General features: G+C 41.2%; 1 protein-coding gene across 2 annotated transcripts in view; it reads right to left on the reverse strand.

Moving 5' to 3' along the window:
- Window positions 1-17,868, reverse strand: part of CRYBG1 (crystallin beta-gamma domain containing 1) — a 273,376-nt gene that overhangs the window by 66,540 nt on the left and 188,968 nt on the right. For both annotated transcript variants that reach the window (XM_069077114.1, XM_069077115.1), the window contains 2 exons: window positions 13,732-15,368; window positions 341-2,708 (listed from right to left, as the gene is read on the reverse strand). In XM_069077114.1, coding sequence (XP_068933215.1) covers window positions 341-2,708; window positions 13,732-15,368 — 4,005 coding nt within the window. The remainder of the gene's footprint in view (window positions 1-340; window positions 2,709-13,731; window positions 15,369-17,868) is intronic.

The raw sequence follows: 17,868 nt of genomic DNA on the forward strand, positions 1-17,868 counted from the left end.
AGCACCAAGCCTAGAATCAGGAAGACCTGAATTCAAATCTGGCCTCTGACACTTAGCAGCTGTGTGACTCTGGGCAATCACTTAATCTCTGTTTGCCTCAGTTTCCTTAACTGTAAAATGAGGATAATAATAGCGCCTACCTCCCAGGATTGTTGTGAGGATCAAATGAGCTAATAATTGTAAAATTCTTCGCACAGCATCTGGCACACAGTAAAGGCTTTATAAATATTAGCTATCATTGTTATCATACAGGCATCTGTTACTCTATAGTCCAAACAAAAGTAGGGCCTTGCACAACAAATGACAATTTCCCCCCAAGAAAGTTAAAGTCTTTACTCACCGGGGTGTCTGATAGTGACATTCCAGCTAGAGAAATATTTGGTTCATATATGCTAGGTTTTAAGTAACTCATGAAATCTGCATCATTGCTTCCATAGTTTGGCATCTGTGGTTTAAGAGCACTTTCAAATGGATTGGATTTTTCTATGCCAGTATTGTTCTTAAGCTTGGAAAATTCAGAAAGTCTAGCTTCTGGTAATGTCAGGTTGCTCCGTACCTCTGGATCCCTCTTTGTTTCACCTGCTTGCAAGTATTTTTCCACATAGTTTGGACTTTTTAAACCTGAAAGTGATTTACTGGATGAATCAAAGTTAAAGATCTTTGAGGAGTTGGTTGATGGAGGTTTGTGGAGTTCATTTTCTAAAACAGTGGGCTGAGTGGAAAGGCCTGATACCCCATCAGAACCAGTCTTTGAAGCAGCTGCCTTTGGCAAGAGAGAACTGCTCTGGGAGGTGCCAAAAGATGTGGTCATTGTGTTGACTGATGTCACTGATGGTGAAAAAACTTTTTCTTGGGGTACAGTGGAAGAGGATAACATGCTGGAGAAAAGAGCACTTTTTTCTAGCCTCGATCTCTTAATTCCACCATTTATGACATCCCTATTCTCCTTTCCATTTGTTTCTGGACATTCCACCAGTTCATTTTTGCCAGGAGTATTCACAGACTTGAAGAGTATACTCTGTTCCGCAGAGGTACGTTTAGGCCTCAATTTAGATTTTGAATCTAGGCCTTGGAGGAGATGTAAGCTCGGTGACATGTCTTGCTGGTTTTCTTTTGTTTTCCCCAACCCAAAAGTAAATACGTTGGGGTCAAGCACTTTTTCTAAATTATCTTCATGAATTGGAGGCATGGCAAAGTGAGGAGCGGGAGAGTTTGGCACCCTGGCCTTCTTTTTCTTCTGGGGCACACAAATTGAGCTGTCCATCTTTTTTATGATTTCTGTGAATTTTTCCATATCAGAAGAAGAATCAAAAGCACTGTCATCACTCCCAACAGAAACATTCAGAACAGTGGCAGGACTGCTCTCAACATCTTCAATGACTTGACCTGGTCTTGGTAAAAGTTCTAAACCGCCTTTGCTATAGTGGGAACTGGCAGGGCTTGATTCGGTTCCCATGACTATTTTGCTGTCATTATTTGATGCCTGGATGGGTGTAGTTTTCTCTAATTCTGGTGGTTCAGAGTGTAGTCCAGACTTTTCTGCTTGCTCTCCCCTGCATTCCACATCCTTTGGAGAGGAGGTCTTAGTGTCTGGCACACTATCTTTTACATAAGTGAAGCTGTGAGAAGAATCTACTTCATTTTCATCATTATAATAACTTGTCAGTCGAACTTCTTCAACCTCTGAGCTACCTAAAATGATATGTGGGGTTCGACCCTGAGCGGTTTCCACAGGTAACATATAAGACCTAACCTGGACAAGAACTGTGGATGGTGGTTCATTTTTACAGGTCTCTGTATTTAATAAATCCTGCTCTGTAGACACAGCAACTTTGTCTTCTCTTCCAAGTTCAGTTGGGGTCATTTTGTTATCCTTTTCACATAAGACAGGCAAGTCACACTCTGTATGACCTACTAATGTCAGTGATGGTTGGGATAGTTCTTTTACATCAGTGCTAGAACTGTTATGAGCTGGGGTTGTATCCTCCTCACAACAGACAGAGCCATTTCCACTAGTTGCCATGGGAACAGATGATGGCTGCTGGTTAGAAGGACCATTAGAAATCTCTACTATAGGATGCGAGTCAAGAACATCTGCATGAGGCTTTAATGGGGTTATTTGAGCTGAATCTTTATTATCCTGATCAAGGTCAATCTTGCTCTCTAACACAAGTGCTGTACTGTTGACAGTCTTCAAATTGTTTTCTTCAAGGATTCCCAGGTCCTTAGTTGGAATCTGACCAGCATCTGCTTTTTCCAAAGGGCAGGCAGAGTCTCTTTGAACATCTGCTTTCTCAGTATGGCCCAGCTGACAATCAATAGTCTCCCCATTATTTGCAGTCGCTGGCAGAATAGGTTCTTCTGATGGAATATTCTTCTTTTCTGGGGAGGCTTCTTTCACCAACCCGCCATTTGGGTGATTATTTTGCATATTTCCCTTTTTTTCGGATTGTTCACTTTCCTTGGATTTTTTCCCTAAATTGAGCTTTGCTCTACCAACAAAGGTCTTTGAGGGTGGTACACTCTTCACGGCCCTGCTGTCTGTGTGTCTTGGGCTATTATTAGCACGTTTATTTTCAAATAAAGAAATCTTGTTGGCAGTATTTCCTTTATGAACTGGCTGGCTAAATGGATTATGATCATTTCCCGAGCTCTCAAGATTCTTGGGGGCTTTGAAATTCAGTTCCACATGTTTGGGCTTGGCTGGGCTACAAGAAATTAAATGGATAAGAGAGTTACTTGAAATCTAATTTTTAAAAATAGCCATATACATCAATTAGTTTTAAAATTATGTTACTTCTCACACCACACACACACACATTCATACAAATATCATGGGCATAAGTTCCATAATTTCCACTGCCCCCCCCCAAATCTTTCCAACTTTTTTGTTATTCCTTGCCTCTTAATATATGTGCAGAATCAATTGAACACTTAATAAAATACTAAATAAAATCTGAGAGGTTAAGTAGAAGGGAAAATGCATGAGTGCTGCTAATTTTCATATGTATTTATTTATATGTATATAGGCAGCTAGGTGGCTCAAGAGATTGAGTACAGAATTTGGAGTGAGGACCAGCCTGTGAATATTACTACCTCTGTGAACCTTAACTTAACCTCTCAGCCTCAGATTCCTTATCTGCAAAATGTGAATAACAAAAGCTCTAACCTCAAAGGGTTATAGTGCGGATCAAATGCAATAATATATATAAAGCATTTTGCAAACCTTAAAGAGCTACATAAATGCTAGTTATTATTATATTAAATGAGGGGTGTAAGCATCAACTCTGAAAACAAGAATTCTAATAGAGTTCAAAACACAACTCTGTCCAACATAAAAACCTCATGGCCTATGTCAGGACATGAATGCAAGACATGCCCTCTAAAGCCAGGAAGTCAAGAGGCCTGTCTAATCATTAAACATTTACATAAAGATCAAAATATTTTATTACCTGGTTTCTGGGGCTATTATGAGATACTGCTGAGAGTCACTACAATTAAAGTAGTAACTTTGATTAAAAGGAAGGAGGACCCTGTAATTCATGATGCAATGCCTACGTTTTAATATGAGAAGGAAAACTCCATGGGCGAATATACCACAGGTATAACATGAAAGGGAAATCCTCCAAAGATGAAATGTTCTGAGAGGAGCTTTAGTACACAACATTCAATTACAGAAAGAATTTAAAGAAATAATTAGTCTAACTAGTATTTCTGTGGAACACAAAATAATATTTCACCTTCACTTTTCAGGTACCATCCCAAATTTACTATCAGAAGCAAAGATGAAAAACTTTATTTGGATTGTTAAAGATAATAATAATAATAATAATAAAACCCACAGTTAATACAATTTTGACTACAACTAGTAACTTCATCAACAAGTACCTACTGTGCCTAATGGTGGAGATAACAGAAAAAAATGAAACAGTCCCTGCCCTCAAAAAGCTTATATTCTATCAGGGAGACAATATGTTCATCTATAAGAAATACAGACTCTAGACACAAGAAATACGAGGTAATGGGCCAGGGAAGGGCACTAGAAGCTGGGAGGGGACGGGAAAGGTTTCATGAAGAAAAGTTAAAAATAAGCTGAGTTTTTAAAGGAAGCAGAAGTTTCATGTGTGAGAGACACAGCAAGAAAGCTAGGCAGCCTCCACAGCAGAGTACAGAGTGGGGAGTGATATATAACAAGGCTGGAAAGGTAAGTTGGGGCAAATCCTGAAGGATTTTAAAAGACAGAGGAGGGGCGGCTAGATGGCGCAGTGAATAGAGCACCAGCCCTGGAGTCAGGAGGACTTGAGTTCATATCTGACCTCAGACACTTAACAGATTACTAGCCGTGTGACCTTGGGCAAGTCACTTAACCCCAACTGTCCTGCCTTCCCCCCTCCAAAAAGAAAAAAAAAAGACAGAGGAGTTCATACTTGATCCTAAAGGCAATATGGTGTCACTAGAAGGAGGAATGGAAGGGAATAAGCATTTAAGTGACTATGACACTTCAGGCATTGTACTAAACACTTTTACAAACATGGTCTCATTTGATCCTCACCATAAGGAGAAGGTGGGTTCTATTATTATCCCTGTTTTACAGCTGAGAAAACTGAGGCAGACAGAAGTTAAGTGACTTGCCTAGAGCGACTCAGCTAGTGGGATTTGAACTCAGGTTGTCCTGACTCCAGGTTAAGTGCTCTATCCATTGGATTTATGAAATAAGGTAAGATTAAGTAAATATTTATTCAGCTGAAATGGAACAGATCATTAGAAAGGGATGCTAAATTTAGAGAAAACTATAAGTTGCCAGGCATAAATGAACAGAAATGTTCATTAAAACAACAACTCCTTTTAGGATAAAACAAAATCATTACTGAGAAATATTATATAGAGTAAGTTTCACTGTGGTATGCTGGAAGGAACACTGGGCTATAATCATCAGGAGACCTGGAATCCATTTCCAGCTATGCCACTAACTAACTGGATGAATTTGGGTAGGTTATTTAGATATTCTAGGTCTCAGTCTCCCCATCTATAAAATGGGAGGGTGGCCTAATTGATCCCTTCCAGACTTAAAATTCTATGAATTGATGAAATCTTTCCCCTCCATAAGGTCAGCTCAGAGTCATAGAGAACCAAGCTTGAAGCTAGAAAAACCTGCATTCAGGTCCCATCTCTTAACACGTAGCTGGTTCTGTGACACAGGGCAAGCCACTTAACCTCTCACTGCCCCAAGAAATTACAAAGGAGGTGCCAGGGAGAGGGAGCTTTCTAACTGGGAGTTCCCTGTACCAGTATCTATCCTTTCCGTCCCTTTTGGATGAACATTTCTGGGTTTTTTGGTGAATTGCTTTCACTGGAAGAGAGGTAAGCATGCTTTGTGGATGGCCTCAGGAAGTTTTCCTACAGCTTACACTGACTGTTCAGCCCCACTGTTCTCTAAATAAAGGGTGTCATTCTTGGAGGTTACTCTGCTACAGAACAAATAGTGACTGAGTCAAAGGTCTCACAGTCCACAGCTGGTGAGATAATTTGAGTTATTCATTAAGTAGCTTTTCCTTTCACAATTTACCAAACAGGACTCCTACTGTAAGGCACACTTAAGAAAGCAAAGAGTTAACTCAGTTTCATTCATTTTAAGAAACATGTACTAAGTACCTCCCATGAGCAAAATTTTCTGGGCTAGGTGCTCAGACCATAAAACAGGTGTGAAATCAGATTCAATAAACATAAAAGGAAAGACCAAATGTAAAAGTGCTACAAAAGAAATTTGAGAATAGGAAGACCAATGGTGACACAGCAGAAAAGAACCCTGAATTTGGAAACCTGAGTTCTAGACTAGTCTTGACACTGACTAGCTCAGAACCCCTGAGCAAATCAACTTAACCTCTCCAAGCCTCTGTTTCTCTATCAATAAAATGAGTGAGCTGGACTAAATCATCTCTAATTTTCATTGCAGCTGTAGGGCTATGAACACTTTTAGCTGGGGGTAGATAAGAGTAGGGAGATGGAAGGAAAAGCCGATAGAGGAGTCATGTCAAAGATGGATGATGCCTAAGCTTGGCACTGCAGAAGGGAGACTTGAATGAAGAAAGGGGGAATGGGGTCCATGCTAGGGATGGGGATGGTAGAAGATGGATTAACACATACCAAGCAGCAGGAGAAGAATTGCCATTAAATAGAATACGTGGAGGAAAGTAGTATGAAGTATGGCTGGAAAGGTAAGCTGGAGGCCTTTAAATGCCACATTTAATTTGGTGAGCAAAGAAATTGTTCAGAAAAGGGGAGAAAACAAATAGAGCCTGTAAACTACAGGCTGGTGAGCTTGATTTCAATTCTGGGAAAATTCTAGAATGAATCATTAAAGAGCTAAGTGAACACCTAGGAAAGGAAGAGGTCATTACAAAGATCTAGCCTGGCTTCATCATTAATAAGTCATGCTAGACTCACTTCATTTCCTCTTTTTTGGACAAGTTTACTAAATCAGGAAGTTTGACAAGTTTATAGATCAGGAAGAATATTCTAGCTATAGTTCACTTGCATTTTAGAAAACCACTTAATAAAGTATGACATACCTATTTTTATGGAAAATATGGAGTGATATAGGATAGATTCTATCCTTCTAGGTCCTTGGGTGCAGCCTTTTTTTGTGGGGGGAGGGGTGCAGCCTTTTGACTGAGTCTAAGCTTTACAAAACAAATCCTTTTATTAATAGGATTTGTTCTGTGAAGTTTGAATTCAGTCAAAGGGCTGCACTTGAGAACCTAGCGAGTCACATGTGGCCTCACGGTCACAGGTTCCCCGCCCCTGGGATAGACAGTAATACAATTACATGGATTTTGGAACTGGATGGGTTATCAGAATGGAAAAATTCAATATCAACTTGGCAGTAAGACAGACTTAGGAAATCTGGTACACTCAGGAAATCTGAATTTAGTCTTGTGCTAAAATAATAGTAATAATAATAGCAGCTAGCACTTGCACAGAAGTGCTTCATAGTTTGCAAAGTGTTAAATACACAGTATTATCACCTTTGTTCTTCACAACACCCTGGAGAAGCAGGTGCTATTATTGCCTCCATTTGGAGATAGAGAAATTGAATCTGGGAGGAGGTAAATTACTTGAGTGGATCACACACAGCTAGGAAGTGTCTGAAGCAGGATTTGAGGCTAGACTTTCCTGATCCCAAATCCACTACCCCCACCAAGCTCCCTTATGCTATTTAACATTTTTTCTTGATTTCACGTCCAATATTTCCGTCAATGATTTGAATAAAAGCACAGATGGTTTGTACCTATCTACTCTGTAGATGACACAAAGTGAGGAGAGAACTGGCTGAGGCAGAAATCAAAACTAATTCAACAGGTTCGAGCCCTGGGCTGAATCTAATATGATGAAATACTGGCAGGTCAAATGTAACATCTTACATTTCATTTCCAAAAGTGATCTTCAGAAATATAGGCATGCACCCAACAGAAGGGAGGTGGTCTCAAAAGGACCTGATGATTTTAATGGGCAGCATAGTCAATATAACTCAGAAATGTGAAATGTGATGTACCAGCCCAAAAAGTGAATATAACTTCAGGCTTCATTAAAAGAGGAATAACTTCCAGGAAAAAACTGGAGATAGTCTTCATATTCTGCTCTGGTCAGAACATTCCTAGGCTAATTAGTAGTCAGCTCTGGGTGCCAGTGTTTAAGAAGAACATTAATAAGCTGGAAAGTACAAAGGCAATTCAAATAGTGAGAGTTTTTAAGTTCATGACATGAAAGAACTTGGAGGATTCAGGTTGGAAAAGAGAAGACTAAGTGGACATAACAGCTACTTTCAAGTATCTGAAGGTTGGTCAAAAGGGATTAAATTTATTCTTCTTGGCCTCAAGACACAACTAGGAGCATGGGGAGAAGTCACAAAAAGGCAAATTTCACATAATGTTCAAGAAAAGCTTCCTAATTATTGGAGTTATCCAGAAGTAAAATAAGTTTCCTTCTTTGAGAGGCTCTGAGTTCCCCATTATTGGAAATCTCCAACTAGAGGCTGGAAATTGTCACGTATGTTCCAGTGGAGATCTGTTTGGGAGCAGGATTGGACTAAATGATTCCCTGAGGTTCCTACTAACTAAAACTCTATTAGTCTGGTGAATTACTGAAGGTTCTGAATATAAAAGTGGCAAGATCGAAAAGAGATCATTAACTGGATTAAATAGGCAGTGGCATAAAGGATGGACCAGAAAGCAGATGGCCTGGAAACAAGAACAGCTGATGTAATTCTCTGGGCAAAACGGGCCTGATCTTGGGTGGTTTCAGTATTCAGAAATAGAAAAGAAAAGTGAGATGTGAAGGATAATACACATTATCAGTGGGACAGATCAGAAGAATATTCTAGCTATAGTTCACCTGCATTTTAGAAAACCACTTAATATAGAATGTCATACTTATTTTTATGGAAAATATGGAGAGATAATCAAAAGTGGAATCAAAGGCACTTGATGTCTGATTGTCCATGGTAGATGAGGGAAAGAAAAGGAAGAATCTATCATGGCAGTACCATGAAAAGAAACCAATAAATAAGGAAGACAGGAAGATTTTTAGGTGGGGGGTATGGAATATAACTTAGTTTTGGACAAGCTGAATTTGAAGATCCAGTAGATTCTCAAATATCCTGATAACTAAAGGATAGATATATGGAGCTCAGGAAAAAGGTTGTGGGGTAAAGACATAATTTGGGATCTATCTTCAGAAAAAGACAGCTAGAAAGCACAGTGGATAGAGTGCCAGATCTAGAATCAAGAAGACAAGTCTTCCTGAGTTCAAATCTGACCTCACTTAGTAGCTGTGTGACCCTGGGCAAGTCACTTAACCCTGTTTGCCTCAGTTTCCTCATCTATAAAATGAGCCAGAAAAGGAAATGGCAAACCACTCCAGTATCCTTTCCAAGAAAACCCAAAATAGGGTCACAAAGAGTAGGACATGACTAAAATGACTAAACAACAAATATCTTCAGAAAGGAGATCAATGCACCCACAGAAGTGGTTCCAAGGTGGCCAAAGGTAGGGAGTATAGAAAGAAAAGAAGGCCCTGAACAAAATCGTTGATGGGCAGGTGAAGGATGAGGATATAGCAAGGGAGACAGAAAAATAGCAGGAGAAAAGGTAGAGGGAAGATCATGACATTGCTTTGGCATGGACACTGGCCAAGGGATGAGAAAATTGCAGGAAATCAATATAGGTCACGATGTCAAAAGTGATGCACTAAAGTTAAGGTGGAGGAGGAAGAAGACAGAAAATAAAGCCATTGGATTTGGAAAGGAAGAAGCCATTCATTAAGGATCTTAAAGAAAACAATTCCAATAGACTGGTGGGGACAGAAGTCAGATAGATGTAAGTGAGAAGTGAGTGGGTAGTAAAGAAGTAGAGGCCGTAACTCAACCTTATAAAAGTTTGGCTTAGAATAAGGAATAAATTATAGTATATGAACATAATAGAATGTTATTTTCCTGTAAGAAACATAAAAAAATACAGAGGTATATAGGAAGACTGAGGAACTCATGCAAAATGAAGTAAGTAGAATGATGGAAAATTATATACATCATGACAGCAAGGTAAGGGAAAAAAAAATCTAAACCAAAACACTGTATGATTATACTGCCCAAATTTGGCCTTAAGAACAGATAAGAGAAAGCGTCTCCCTCCTTTCTTTGTTGGGGTGAGGAACTATAGATGAGGAACACCATACATACTCTATCAGACAAGGCTCATAAGAGTTAATTTTGCTTAACTGCTTCTTTTTTTTTTAAATTCTGTATTACAGAGATAGCATAACATGTGGATAGAAAGCTGGCTTTAAGCAAGGAAGACCTAGGTTCAAATCCTGCCTTCAGCATATACTGGCTGGGTTACCCTGGGTAAATTTCTCAGTGCTCTTGGTAACTACTTTTATAAGTTACAAAAAAGGTGCTGACCTGTATTGGTAGAAAAAGTTTCACCATATGGGTGTTCCCTATATTAATGAAGTTACAGGTGCAATCCCTTATCCCTAAGAAGAAAGACTCTCTGGGTAGGGGAGAACAGAAGGATATAATGATAAATGATAACATGAAAACAAAAGTTACCAACAAATAGACAATTTGGAGGATGAAAGCCTCCTAATTGGGCTCCCTGACTCCAGTTTCTCCTTTCTCCAATCCCATCCTCCACACAGATCCCAAAATATTCTTCCTACTAGAAAAATGGAGATAGAGGGCTGAGGCTGGGGTCAGGAAGATCTGATTTCAGATCTGTCTCAGATACTTAATTGCTATGCAGCCCTGGACAAAACACTTAACCTCTGTCTGCCCTAGTTTCCCCATCTGTAAAATGGGAATAATACTAGTACCTACTTCCCCAGGGGATTTTTGAGGATAAAATGAGATAATACTTGTAAAGCATTTTACAAACCTCAAAATGCTATATAAAAGCTAGTTATTATTGTTATTACTATGAGTATTATTGCACAAGTCTGGTCAAAGCAATACTTGGCTCAAAAATCTTCAGTGGCATTCTATGACCAAAATACAAACGTCACACCCTGGCACTTTAGGAATATCTATCACGATGTCATTCCAATCTACTTTTCCTGTCTTATTTCACACCACTCTCCTTCAGGCATTCTGTGCTCTGGACAGCCAGAATACCAGCTGTTCTAATCCCTTGCTAGCCTTCCCAGCTTGGATCCACTCCCTCCCTGGGTATTCCTCCCTCCTCTTCCTTCAAGGCCCAGCTCCAGATAAACTTCCTTTGTGAAACTTTCTCCAATATCCCCAGCTCAAACTGAGCTCTGCCTTATTTTTGATTTCTCCTCCTTCAATAGCTCTACCATGCATCATATTGATTTTTGTATGAGTCTAACTCCCCTTCTAGTAATTTGTAAACTACTGGAAAACAGGAATTACACCACTTTTCATTTTTCTATCACCAGTGCCTGTCTCAGTGACTTCCATATAATAGATGCTTAATAAAGGTAACTGAAATGCATTGAGGGTAAGGAGCCAAGAGATAGAGGGGAGGGAATAAAGATGTACAGGAGGAAAAAAATAGGAAAGCACTATGATTTTGTGGGTGGTGAGGGTGAGGAAAATGAAACCAGAAAATATGTTCAAAATAGTTCAAGGGATCACAGACTCCTGGGATTATAGATTTACAGCTACAAGAGACCTTAGAGGTAATCTAGGCCAGCCTCCTTGTTTTTTCAGATGAAGAAACTAAGGCCATGAGAGGTTTACTGATTTGCCCTAGGTCACACTGGTAGTACCAGTGGCAGGATTTGAACCTTGGTTCAAATTCATTAGTATGGGCATAAATTAGAATGGGGACAGGTTCCCTGAAAGGAGGGGAAGGAAGAGATGTCAGATATATTGTGGAAATAGGATCAATAGTACTTGGAAACAGGATGTGGGAGGTAAGGAAGAACAAGTTTCTGTAAATGACAATCATTTCATTATTTAATATATGCCTCATATTTCTTTATTGAAATATTATGACTCAAAAGGGAGATTTTTTAAAAATGTTCATTGTTGATTATTCTTCTTCACTACTTTGGGGGTCTTATTCAGTTTCACTGACAGTGACCTTTCGCTACAGTAAACCTGATTCCCAATGGCCTCTCCATCCTGTCTACCTATCTAAGATTATAATCATCTCTTAAGGCCCAACTCCAAAACCACCTAAGGGGCAAACTCTCCCACCTCTCATCTACAGTATTCAAATACTGTCTTGCATAATTATTATTTTTCATTTCTTCATTTCTGTAGAGAACACCACCATTCTTCTAATTATGCAGCTTCAACCAAGAAGTCAGCCTCACTTCCTTCTTCTCTACCCCCACCAAATATTCAGTGGGCTGACAAGTCCTGAACCATTCTACCTCCTCAATAGTCCTTGCTCTACTAAAACCCCAACCACGCTATTTCAGGTCCTCATCACTTCTCACCTGACTACATGCAATAGACCCCTTTATTCGTGCTCCTTGCTTCCAGCCTCTCATCTTCCACACAACTGCTAAAGCAATATTCCTAAAGCCCAAGTCTAAACAGAAGCTTCAATGGTGCCTTATTTTTTTTTTTTTTAGGAAAAAAGTACAAGCTCCTACCTGTCTTTCAAGTCTGATTACACATTACTCACACCATGAAGTCTATCTGCTATAAAGCTCCCCCTACATGATACTGGCCCTCCTGCCTCCATGACTTTGTACCAGCCATCCTTCACACCTGGAATGCTCTCTCTCTTCACATTCGCCTCTGAGAATCTCTAGCTCTCTTCAAGGCTCAGCTCATGCACCACCTCCTTTAAGAATCTATTCTTAATTCACTTCAGTTATTAGTATCCCTCTCAAATTACTCTGTATTTACTTTATGTATATACTGCATTTATTTATCCACAAATATATTCCATCTCCCTAACAGAATGTAAACTCCTTGAGGGCTGGGAATATTTCACTTTAATATTTCTATTCTTAGCACCCAGCACAATCCCATCACAGATAATGCTTGCTATTATTTGTCCATAAGTGCCTGATATGTCTTTACACATTCCCGATGCACAGGGATTTGCACAGTAGATATTTAATACAGTTGTGCTGAATGAACAAAGCTAGTAAGGAATAGTCCTAATTTCCATCTATCAGGTGGAAGGTGATAACTGCATTCAGGAAGGATGTGGAAGGAGGGATTAGGCTTGTTTGTTTAGTAGAAAGGTGGATAAAATAATGAACAATAGGTAGAAGCTGCCAAGATGTCGATTTAGGCTTGATTTCAGGAAAACCTTCCTAATAATGCAAGGGGTTGCCTTCAGAAGTGGTAGGTCCCCACTCCTATCTCTCAAAGTAGGAGCTGAGCGATCTCTTGCTGGGCATGTTATATTGAGAATTTCTTTATGTATATGGATATTGAGGTCGCTCCCAGCCCTTAAATTCTATTATTCCATTTCTGAAGTTTTACTTTAGGGGTAAGTAATAATGGGATATAGGTACAAATCGTTCATCTAGTAATTGAAGATAATTTTTTAACCTGCCTGCAGGCTAAAAAGCCCACAAGTTCTAACACTAAAAAGGGAGAGAAATGACTAAGCAATTTTATTCGAAGATGGTAATAAAGGAAGGTTAAGAGATGATTCACTTTGAACCCCAGGACCTTGAACTGCACATAGTAGGCACTCAGGAAATATATACTGAATGGAAACAGGCTCTTAGCTTTCAAAGACTCTGTACCTTCTTAATTATAGGTCAACTAGAGAAAACTCTTAATGTCAAAGAAATAATCAGCTTTTGCTATACAGGAACATGTTGCTATAATTGATATAAGAAGCCAGTCTGTACCTGGCAATGTGTGGGATTGAGTATCAAACAGTCAGACAGTTCATGTGCTTTTGTCTCTTTGTGCTGGATTTAAAAGGCCTAACTAAAGCATATCTCGGTCAAATTCACAAAGAATAGAAATCTCAAGAGAAAATAACAATCTGCCAAAAAAAATCATGACACTTTAGTTTGCTAATCGAATCTTAAAAGGAGCTACCTTATCTCATTTAAGCAATCAATTCCAACTGCACGCAGGGCGGTCACTTCCTTAAATTCAAATTTAAGTTACCGAAGTAAAAAGTAAATTCACTTTACAATCCCCAAGTGTAGTGCAATCTTAATACCCAACACCCACAACTATACCGATCACAAGCAGCAGGAGGCCAGCTCAACTGCGCAGTTACTTACAGATTAATTTTGGTGGTTACTGTTGCTCGGGCAGCACCCAAGTGGTTTCTGTGTTTGCAATTGTCAGGGTCAGAGCTGGCTGACAGTCTCGTTAGCTCTCCTCTGTTTCTGCCCCCCTCTGCTCTGCCATCCAAGTGGTTAAGGAAAGAGCTCCTCTTGTGTTCAGGGCGGATTTCGGGCAGCAACGTGCTGCTCTTCACGGTGAGCTCCCGGGGTATAACCTTGGCAGTCGCTGCCCCTTCTTCCCCGTTTTCACTTCCTAGTCCCACATCTGCTGCAGACTTCTCCCCAGCGGCTGCTTTGGATGAACTAGCGGAATTCCCGTCGGGGGCCGCCCCGGGCTGCTTTTTGGGAGGAGAATCTTTGCCTAGATTCTTGGAGGCTCCAGGAGGGGAGAGGGGGCCAGCTTCAGGCAGGCGGCTTCTACCCTTCCTTTTGGTCGGGGAAGTGGTGGGGAGCTGGGGCTGCCTGCTTTTGTCCGAGTCCCCTCTCAGGTGTCCTTTCAGGTGCGCGGCTCCTGCCTTGGAGTCCGAGTTGCCAGGTCCCAAAGCGCTCCTTTCAGGTACAGCAGCTGCGGCAGCCGCGGCAGTTGCTGCCTGAGGCGATTTTACTTTTTTCTCCCCAGAGACTTTTTCTGCAACCGCAGCGGGTGCTGCATCCTCTGCAAATACAGAGTCTTCGCCAGTAAGAGCCTCAACCGGAACTTTATCTCCGTTGGATGCGTCAGTCGATTTCTGAGATTTTCTCCTCCTCCCTGACCTTCTGCCATTAGACCGCTTTTCCATCTCCTCGGGATCACTGCAATCTTCTTCCACAAGAGAAACAACCACGGGCTCATCCACGGGGGACACGTCCTCAGTCTTCCTCAGATAGATATCCAAAGTTAAAACTTTAGCTGGGTGTGTGCGCTCGTTGGCTTTGGTATCTGGAGCGCATGGCACAGCCTTTGAGTTTGCATATGAGAACTCAGGCTTACTGTCTGTATTCTCAGTCTGCAAGTTATTCAGAGTATTTCCACCCAGCTCTTTTGGTAAACTGGTTAAGATGAGCGAGTTTTCAGGTGGATGGCTGTTCGAGTCTTCCAGAGAACCATTGGTTAGACACCTTTTATCCTCCCCGGTTGAGTGACTACTACCTGGAAGTTTCTCCAGACTGGGAGCAAGGATCTCTGAGTTCTCTTGCCTAGAGGAATATTCTGGCTTGGAGGGCAGGTCCTTGGCAGCAACTGTGGGATCTGGGAAAGTGTCTCTTTCTTGCTCTGAAGGTTCTAATTTGGATGAATCACTTTCATCACAGAGTTGTACAGCCACTGTTTCACTGTTGCTCAAGCAAGATGACAACTCAGCGTCAAAAGAGGTTGTTTGGCCCTGGTACTCAACATGGTCATTCTCTGGCTTAGGTGTTTTTTTGGTAGGTGAGCTCGCTACAGATCCATCTGTATTTCTTGATTGGATGACAGATTTACTTTTTTCCTTCTCTTTTTCTGACAGTTTAGAAGGAGAAACTAATTTAGGAACTGAGTTTGTAGAACCCTCTGATCCATTCCTGGTATTCCGTTTTCTCCCAGCAGTGAACAGATTTCCAAGTTTTCCCAAAACTGGTTTCCTTTTATTCTCTTCTGGTGGTTGTGCTCTAGACTGAAAGAGACAGAGATGGAAATTAACATAACGATTACCCCTTCTTTACTTCATTGTCTGATAACATCACTCAAAAACAAAAAACTTACTAAAATACAGTAATCTCCTCTAGAAAGATGTTAACACCTGTCCTTTGTCCTAAATCTACCTCATCACCACAAGAGCCATTTTACAAATATGTACTCTTTAAAATGTCATAAACTTTTGAAAATCTCACTTGAGTATAATTTGTATACTTCCCAATCATTTTTGTAAGGAAAAATAACATGGTCAACTCAGTCCAAATAATGTAATCCAAATATCATCTTAGTCTATTTTTTCAAGGTAGGAGTAGGGGTTAGTAGTACTGCATAGTCTTCTACCTAGGTAACAGAGGAATCATTTTAATTCAGTGAACTGTAATTGGAAGATAAAACTCTGGAAATAACTACCTGGCCTCCACCCTACCTATAAACTCAGTTTCTTAAGCAACTATTAACTACTAGCTTGACAACCAAATGCAATCTCTCACAAGAAGTGGACCAAAACAATCCTAACCAAAGGCAAGCTTTCACCTCAAACTTTAGCTTTCATGATTCACCAAATTCACATTTTTACTGAGGCCTTAAAGCAAGAACAACTCGGGTCTTTGCAGAAAACTGAGTAGGTCTATGGGGAGGAGAAAAGGAGGTTGTATCCTCGGCACGCCCACAACGCCCTCCTGGAAGTGGGCAAGAGGACTAGAGAAAAAGTTGGCAAGAAAAGCTCGAATACGCCCAGGGGCTGGCACTCCAGGTTCCTCAATTCTACACTCCCTCTCCAGGACTGGTGGAGAAAGAGGTAGGGGCTTAGCTGCATCCCTGAAGGCCTCCACTTAGAGGAGGAATGAGTCACCTGAACCCAAGTGAGCCACAACTCCAGCCGCAAAGTGGGAAATAAATGGGGTCCAAGGCTGGCAGGGGTCCAAGGCTGGCAGAGGGCCAGGAAGCAGAAATCTCTAGGTTCGGAAGAAAAGCAGAGACCCCACCTCGACCAAGGCAGGGAGGGGCTGACTCGAGAGGAGAGTGTGCACTTAGGAGTAACTACAGGCTGCCGCACGTGTGCAGGCTGAAAGCAAGAAACCTGAACCCCAGACGCCTGAAGCACAACGGCTACAAATTGCTGGCGAGCTGGGGCGGGAGGAAAGGAGAGGAATGAGAAAAGGTGGGGCGGATCCCCGGAAGCCAGGTGGTTTTTAAATAAAGTCTCCAATCAGACAGTTTGCGACTTCCTAGATGGCGGGAAAGCGACGGGGTGCCAGAGGAAGGGAGGGGCGGATCCAGGAAGGGACCGGAGGATGCACGTGGAGAAACAAAGCCACCTCCTTATAAGGTATACCCGCCCCTCCTAGGGGAGAGCTCACTTTAAGATGAAAGCTGGAGGCGGGGGAAGAAGGGGGGAAAGAGCAGGAGAAGGCCGCCCGACCAGATTCTGCCTGCCTAATAACGGGGCATCCCCAAAGTAAACACTATTACCCAGCTAGATTTTCTTCTTCTTCTTTCCTCCTCCTTCCCCTCTACTCCCTATCACCTCCCCCCTCCCTTTCCTGGTGGAGCAGCGAACAATACTGACGCCCTACCCCTCCACGTAATATTTCAGAGGTTTCTACACCATTAGCTCTTAACGGAGAAACCAAAACTGAGAAGGAGCCAAAGAAAAAACCCCCACTGGAGAAGTTAATTACGTTTCATTCTCCGTTATATGTGGCTAAATACAATTCAATTCAATTCCAATCGTTTTATTAAGGGCCTACTATGTACTCAGACATCAGGGATATAAAGGAATGGGTCCTTGCCTTCATGGAGCTTACATTTTAGTGGGGAGAAAATAACACGTACATAGATATGTACAAAATATATACAAAAAAAAAGAAATACAAAGTAATCTGGGAGAAGGGGAACACAGGCAAATGAGGAAATAAAGAAGAGGTGGTATTTGAGCTGAGCCTTGAAGGCAGAGGGAACTGGGAGGAGAGGATGCCAAAAGGTCGACGAGAGGCAAAAAAGCATCCCAGGAACTGAGGCTTAAAGGTAGGGGACAGATGAGGGGGGAGGGGAGGGAGAGAGATGAAACATGGAGATTAAGAGCTTCTTGAAAGTAAAGGCTGTTTCTTATCTTTCTATTTCTAGCGTCTAGTATTGTGCCTGACATAAAGGAGGAAATACAGAGGGGGAAAAATTGGAAATCAGAGGACCTGCAGTCAAATCCTAGCTCTGCCAATACTATCTATGTGATCTTAGACAAGTTCCTTATCTTCTCTGGTCCTGTTTTGTGGAGCTTTTTTTTCAGCAGTAAAATAAGGAAGTTTGACTAGTTGGCCGAGGCCCTTTCCAGCTATAAAACTATGGCTCAGAATTAGCCTGGAGAGATATGTAGAGGTCAGATAGTGAAAGGCTTTAAATGGTCTTCTCTCCCCTCCTTTAAAAAAATTTTTTTTCCCTACAGTTAATAAAGCCAAGAAGCCATCCCTCCAATTTATGTC

The sequence above is a fragment of the Petaurus breviceps genome, unplaced genomic scaffold (genome assembly GCF_028583685.1).
Source record: "Petaurus breviceps papuanus isolate PSGF00001 unplaced genomic scaffold, PetGlider_PUasm1.0 90977, whole genome shotgun sequence".
Classification (NCBI taxonomy): Eukaryota; Metazoa; Chordata; class Mammalia; order Diprotodontia; family Petauridae; genus Petaurus; species Petaurus breviceps.